The sequence below is a fragment of the Garra rufa genome, chromosome 16 (genome assembly GCF_049309525.1).
Source record: "Garra rufa chromosome 16, GarRuf1.0, whole genome shotgun sequence".
Classification (NCBI taxonomy): Eukaryota; Metazoa; Chordata; class Actinopteri; order Cypriniformes; family Cyprinidae; genus Garra; species Garra rufa.
In genome coordinates, this window is record NC_133376.1 from 3517926 (window position 1) to 3524512 (window position 6587).

At 43.2% G+C, this 6587-nt stretch overlaps 1 protein-coding gene across 1 annotated transcript; it reads left to right on the forward strand.

The window, feature by feature from the left end:
• The first annotated feature begins 262 nt into the window (after positions 1-262).
• Positions 263-6211, forward strand: LOC141288264 (zinc-binding protein A33-like). Its single transcript, XM_073820380.1, has 6 exons — positions 263-852; positions 4562-4657; positions 4764-4994; positions 5148-5170; positions 5254-5372; positions 5640-6211. The coding sequence occupies exons 1-6, from the start codon at positions 457-459 to the stop codon at positions 6182-6184; spliced, it is 1410 nt and encodes a 469-aa protein (XP_073676481.1). The 5' UTR covers positions 263-456; the 3' UTR covers positions 6185-6211.
• Positions 6212-6587: the final 376 nt, after the last annotated feature.

Here is a 6587-nt window from a genome sequence, read left to right on the forward strand (position 1 = left end):
CCGTTTCTAGTAGAATAGAGGAAACAAAAAAAAATGTGTTTTTGTTGTTATATAATTATTGTTTTTTGTTTTGTAAAATTGTTAAATCTGATTTAAAGTTTTTTTTTTTTTTTTTTAGTTTCTTTCTTTTTTTTCCAGGATTTGAAAGCACAGATAAAGCACACACAAAAAATCACTCTGTTTAGAAGGTCCAAAAGCTCATCAGAAACTCCACCCTTTTAAAAAAAAAAATTCAGGAAGTGACTGGTCTTATTATTTCTCCTTCACATATACTGAAAGCTAAAAAGGGTGTTGTTGAGATCAGAGAGGACACTATAAATGAGGATTTAAAAAAAAGTGTATTGAACAGAATAGATTTGGATTGTAATTGTAATGGCTATTTACTTTTCAAAGTAAGGTTCAGAAAGTGAAGTAAAAGTGAATTGTAGACCGTTGCAGCTTTTACAAGAAGAGGAAATGGATTCAAGATCTGCTGAAGATCTTTCTTGTCCCGTGTGCTGTGAAATCTTCAAGGATCCTGTTCTTCTGTCCTGTAGTCACAGTTTTTGTAAAGAGTGTCTTCAACAGTTCTGGAAGACCAAGAAAACTCAGGAGTGTCCTGTCTGCAGGAGAAGATCATCAAAACATGATCCTCCACGTAATCTAGCATTACAAAACTTATGTGAATTATTTTTAAAGGAGCAAAACGAGAGGCATTCATCAGGATCTGAGGAGATCTGCAGTTTACACAGACAGAAACTCACACTCTTCTGTCTGGAGGACAAACAGCCTGTGTGTTTAGTGTGCAGAGACTCAGAGAAACACGTCAATCACACATTCAGACCCATCAGAGAAGTGCTTTCATCTCATAAGGTAAGACACATTTATTTGATTTCATATGCAAAGCACAGTGCTTTGCTAGTAATATTTGTAATACATCCAAACATACTAAACCTCTTAGCTACATAGGTTCCTTTCCGAGGGAACTCTCACCGTGTCCCCTAGAGGTCGCTATTGGGGAACGCCGCAGTGTGACTCGTGTTTGAAGAATGCATACAGAAAAACTACATGAAATGGCCGGCAGCAGCGTATGACATCACTGCGACGCGAGCGTCTCTGCTGGTGCGTCACTACCGGGCGACACAGTATAAAGAGTCGCTGATGTAAACACACATCCTCTTCGCCATCTTCAGCTTCTCTTTGTCTGAACGTGCATTCCAGTAAGATCTATTTTTCTTTCCTTACTATGGCGAGCACTAGCAAGATGTTTAAGGAGTGTGCTGATCCTTGTCCGCGTTATTTGACGCCTGACGACACACACGATCTTTGCGTCTTCTGTTTGGGTGAAGAGCACGCACGCGATGTCCTTGAGGGGGCATCGTGTGTACATTGTGAGTGTTTTTCTATGAAAAAGCTCCGTTCTCGTCTGTCTCTCCTTTCGAGGAAGGATGAGCGTCCAGCTGTTCCCCGCGGTTTGGGGAACAGCTGGAACAGCTGAGGTACGGAGGAGGCTGACCTCGTGGGGATCTCAGTTGGATCTGGCCGATGAGCTACAAAAAGGGCTTTCTTTTTCACGCTCATCTGCCAGAGACGAGGATGAGCTCCTCGATCTTGATGATGCCATTTCCTTGACGTCGTCAGATCCTGGAGCTAGTACTCTTCTGGGTTCCACCAATGATGAGCAGGAAATGTTTTTTGAAGACGAAGAAGCTGAGGCTGAGTCTTCCCAAATTTCCTGCCCTGCGTATGAGGAGCTCCTGGAGGTTATGGATCGGGCCACGGCAAGACTCGACTTGCCTTGGAAGCGTGCCAGAAAGGAGGTCCCGCGGGGCCGCCTTGATGAACGCTACCTGTCCGATCATCGCCTCCAGGCTCCACTGAGCCTTCCATTCCTTCCCGACCTCCATTTAGAGATCGAGAAGGTATGGAAAAGGCCGTTTTCTTCCCGCATTCATAGATTTCAATTCGCTAATTATGCAAACATTGAGGGAATGCGGGAACACGGCTATGAGAAGATGCCCCTGTTGATGAGACGTTAGCTAACTATCTCTCAACAGGTAAAACATCCTCTCTCAAGGCCCCCTCTTTGCCATCAAGTTACATCTAGCTTAAATGGCAAAGCATACACAGCATCAGGTCAGGCGTTGTGTGCGTTGCACACCATGGCAGTGCTCCAAGCCTACCAAGCTGGATAAAGGTCAGGGACTTTCTCCTGATGAAGTGGCAGAGTTGCGTCGTACCACAGATCTCACTCTCTGTGCCACCAAGCAGGCCGCTACCCACATGGGTAGGGCTATGGGAGGTATGGTGGCAACGGAGAGACATCTGTGGATAAACCTGGCCGACGTCGGGAAGAAAGAAAGGGGCTTTCTCCTAGACGTGCCGGGTTCGCCCTTTGAGCTTTTCGGTACCTCCGTCGAGATGGTGGTCGAGAAGTTTAGAGAGGCAAGGACGCGCTCAGCCGCTTTTAAAACCTTCATTCCTCAAAGGTCCAGGTCCGAGCCTGAACAGACCAGGGATCCTGGTCCGTCTCGTTCTGAGGAACACAGACGGACACAGAAGGCTAGTGTTGCAGGACCGAGGGGAGGCAGACAGGATCTGAGGGAAGTGATCCCTGCTGAAAAAAAACAGCATATGCTGGTTAGGTATGTTTTGGTGCTGGAATACTGGTTTAAGCTGGTTTATGCTGGTCCTTTGCTGGTTTATGCTGGTCCCTTGCTGGTTTTTGCTGGTTTATGCTGGTCATGTTGCTGGTTAATGCTGGTCCTTTGCTGGTTTATGCTGGTCCTTGACCAGCAACATGACCAGCATAAACCAGCAAAGGACCAGCATTAACCAGCTAAGGACCAGCATAAACCAGCAAGGGACCAGCATAAACCAGCAAAGGACCAGCATAAACCAGCTAAAACCAGCATCCCAGCACCAAAACATACCTTTTTCAGCAGGGATTCAGACGAGACAACGGTCTCGTATGAATCAGAGTGAGAAATAAGATCTTTTTACTCCTTTCCTCTATCTTTCTGACCCTCACTCGGTAATTCCCCTGTGTATTTGCCATCAGCTGGGAAGCTGTCTGGACCTATGATGTTTTCGGTTGGTTTCTGAGTTTTCAGAACCACCATTACTGATGGTCCTGAACTAAAAACAGTCCTCAAGGGGTGCTGTTTTAAATTTAAATAAGTGCCTAGACACTTATGGGTGAGTAATTTTTCTTTAATTAGAAAACTCCATACTGTCTCAGACCTGTCTGTTGTGTTTTGCTTTCAGGGAAAGCATGATGAGTCTACAGCGGATGCTCCCCGTCTGATCCTATGGATTACGGTCATGGCGGTGTTCGTCCCCTCCACGCCACAGGTCGTGCGGTAAACCACCCTTACAGCTATGTTAGACTCAGGACTTTTTTCCTCCTCAAGGTAAGCTCCCTAAGCTTTTTCTTAGGATTGCCCTTGGCATGTTTAACGCTAAAACCCTTACAGGCCATTCCTTTGAGAATCCCTCTTCTAGACCAGCTGGTCTCTGTCGATCCCTCTGTTAACCTGAGGGCAGGGTCGGTTCGACCGAAGTAGTACTCCCCTTTTTGTGGAAAGGGATCTATTTAAAGTGCTGCTTTCGCTGACAAAGCCAGGTTTTCCTCCCGGTCATCTGGGTTAGAAGCCTGTCCTCCCTGTTCAGGTTGATTCTCATTCTTCAGGCCTTGTGCACGAGGTGGCTCTTAATGAGCGCCCCTCGTCAGGACGGGCGTTCCTCCCTGACCTTAAGGGTTAGGATTCTGTCTTCATGACTAATCAGGAGAAAAACGATTGCTCCCCTTTGAGAAAGGTCCCATTTAAGACCACTGCTTGTGGCAGAAGAAGTAGACTCCCCTCCTGAGGGAGGTGAATTCTAACACTGCCTCTTGGCAGGCGAGTTTTCCTCTCTGTTAATTAGGGTTAGGAGCCCGTCTGTACCATACTTCCGGCAAGCACAATATTATGATGGTCAGTAGCTCCATGATTTCATCAAGTCGACTAACAGTTTGTGGACTGTCTGTCCTGTCTATTCTTCCCCTATCTAAATGCTTGTCATCTCTGACAAGCCTGGAGCTCTAGCGGTGTAACCCCCCAAAAGGGAAAAACACTGTCTCTAAAACCTTTAAAACTTTACTAGAGTAAGTGTCCCACGCTGTACCCTGGGCACTTTCTGAAATCCACAATAGTGGTAAGTGCGCACACAATCCCTGTGCACTTCCTAAAATCCACACAAGTGGTAAGTCCCCACCAAGTTTCTGGGTTCTTCTCTAAAATCCTATACGGTATGGGTTACGTGGTCCTTCGTTCCCATTTTTGGTTGGTCTAAAATTTGACAATTCTTCAAACAGAATTGACACTAAGTTCTCGCTGCTAGAGGCATGCACTCCCCGCGTCGCGGTGATGTCATACGCTGCTGCCAGCCATTTCATGTAGTTTTTCTATATGCATTCTTCAGACACGAGTCACGCTGCGGCGTTCCCCAATAGCGAACCCTAGGGGACGCGTTGTCTCGTTCCCTTCTCAGGGAACCATGGCTACATACGTAACCCAGAGATGTTTATCTTAACTTGTAGGAGGAACTGAATACAGCACTGACATCCTTACAAAACAAGCTCAAACATGCAGAAGAAATGAAAGCGAAGTGGAATAAAACAGTTGAACACATCAAGGTGAGGATATCGAGTAAAGAGTCAAACATTCACAGAGTTTCTGATGGACATTAGTGGAGTGAGTGTTAATGCATAGCTGACTGAAGTGAATGTGATGTGGTTTCAGTCTCAAGCTGAGCACACAGAGCGGCAGATTAAAGAGGAGTTTGAGAAACTTCATCAGTTTCTCAGAGATGAAGAAGAAGCTACAATCACTGCACTGAGAGAGGAAGAGGAGCAGAAGAACCAGATGATGAAGGAGAAGCTGGAGGAGATGAACAGACACATCTCAGCTCTTTCACACACAATCAAAGACACAGAGGAGATGATGAAAGCCAATGACGTCTGCTTTCTAAAGGTGACAACTGAATTTAGCTTCATTGTTTGTGAACAAAACAACCTGACAATTACCCAAACAATAATCAAACTATTCATTTGTATGGAGAGAAATTAATAAGTTATGAGTGTTTAATGAGATATTAAAATGACTTTCAAACTCTATATTTTCCAGAACTTTAACGTCACGATGGAAAGGTAAGTTGAGCTGCTCATGTTTCTTCTCTCAGTGAATCTGAACTCAAATCCACTGCAGTTCTGACTCCTGAATGTTCTTCCAGAGTCCAGATCTCACAGCCGGATCCACAGATGAGTTCTGGAGCTTTGATTCATGTGCCACATTACTTGGGTAACCTGCCGTTCAGAGTCTGGAAGAAGATGCAGGAAACTGTCCAACACAGTGAGTCTCCAGCAGATTGACATCAGAACAAAAGATTAAATACTTCAGATATAAACAAACACAGAAAGATTAACATTTGAAAGAAATACATCTAACAATCACTTGAAGTTCTATGAAGTTTAAATTAATCTGTATTTCATGAGATCATCAGATCACAGCACATTCATAATGACTACAAAACACAGACTATTCCTCATGGTGTGTTTATATATTAAGTTCTAATAGCATCATATTTCATCCTCTAATCTGATTTTATTCTCTTTGCAGATCCATTGACTCTAGATCTAAACACAGCACATTCTTACCTCAAACTCTCTACTGATCTGACCAGTGTGTCAAACAGTGATGTACGTCAAAATGTTCCTGATAATCCAGAGAGGTTTGATGAGTATCCATGTGTTCTGGGTTTTGAGGGCTTTAACTCAGGAACACACTGCTGGGATGTGGAGGTTAAAGATAATACAAACTGGATTGTTGGAATAACCACAGCATCAAACCAAAGGAAGGGAGATGTTTTCTTTGAGACTAATGTCTGGTTTGTGCGGTACAAAGACAGCAAATACAGCTCAAAATCTCCAGATCAAACCTTGACTCTCTTGTCAGTTAAAGAGAAGCTGCAGCGTGTGAGAGTTCATCTGGACTATGACAGAGGAAAGGTGTCATTCTCTAATCCTTTAACTAACATCTGTTTGTGTACATTCACAACAACCTTCACTGAAACTGTCTTTCCATTCTTATATAATTACTGCACAACTTCCCCTCTGAGGATCTTACCAGTTAAACTGATTGTAACAGCAGAAAATTACAGTTAAATCTCACTCTGCTTTCAGATAAAGTTTTTATTCTTCAATAACACTGTAATCAAAAGGAAAAAGTGTCTCATTAATCAATCACAATGCATTCATTCTAAACACAACATAAAATTAGAACCAACTAAAAAAAGTATTTTTTAAAATAGCATTATTATAAATTCAATAATTAACATTAACATTCTTTACAATAATGACACTTTTTAAATAAACATTTGTAATGATATGTAATTAAAAAATGTGTTTACAGTAAACTTAATAACTTAATCTTTTTAGCCTTTTTAGTAATCTTCTTGGCATTTTTAGTAATCCTGGTCCTATAGGGACTCTGCACATTTTGTGTGTCTCCTTTATCTGACACACTCAGTTCAGTTCATCAGGCTGGCAATTCTTGGGAATTAAATCC

What these genes read in the sequence shown, in the direction of transcription:
- LOC141288264 (XM_073820380.1), top strand. Translation starts at nt 457, where the DNA reads ATGGATTCAAGATCTGCTGAAGATCTTTCTTGTCCCGTGTGCTGTGAA. An exon ending in AAGTGCTTTCATCTCATAAG is followed by an intron (nt 853 to 4,561) that starts GTAAGACACATT and finishes CTTAACTTGTAG; the next exon opens with GAGGAACTGAATACAGCACT. An exon ending in GCAGGAAACTGTCCAACACA is followed by an intron (nt 5,373 to 5,639) that starts GTGAGTCTCCAG and finishes TTCTCTTTGCAG; the next exon opens with ATCCATTGACTCTAGATCTA.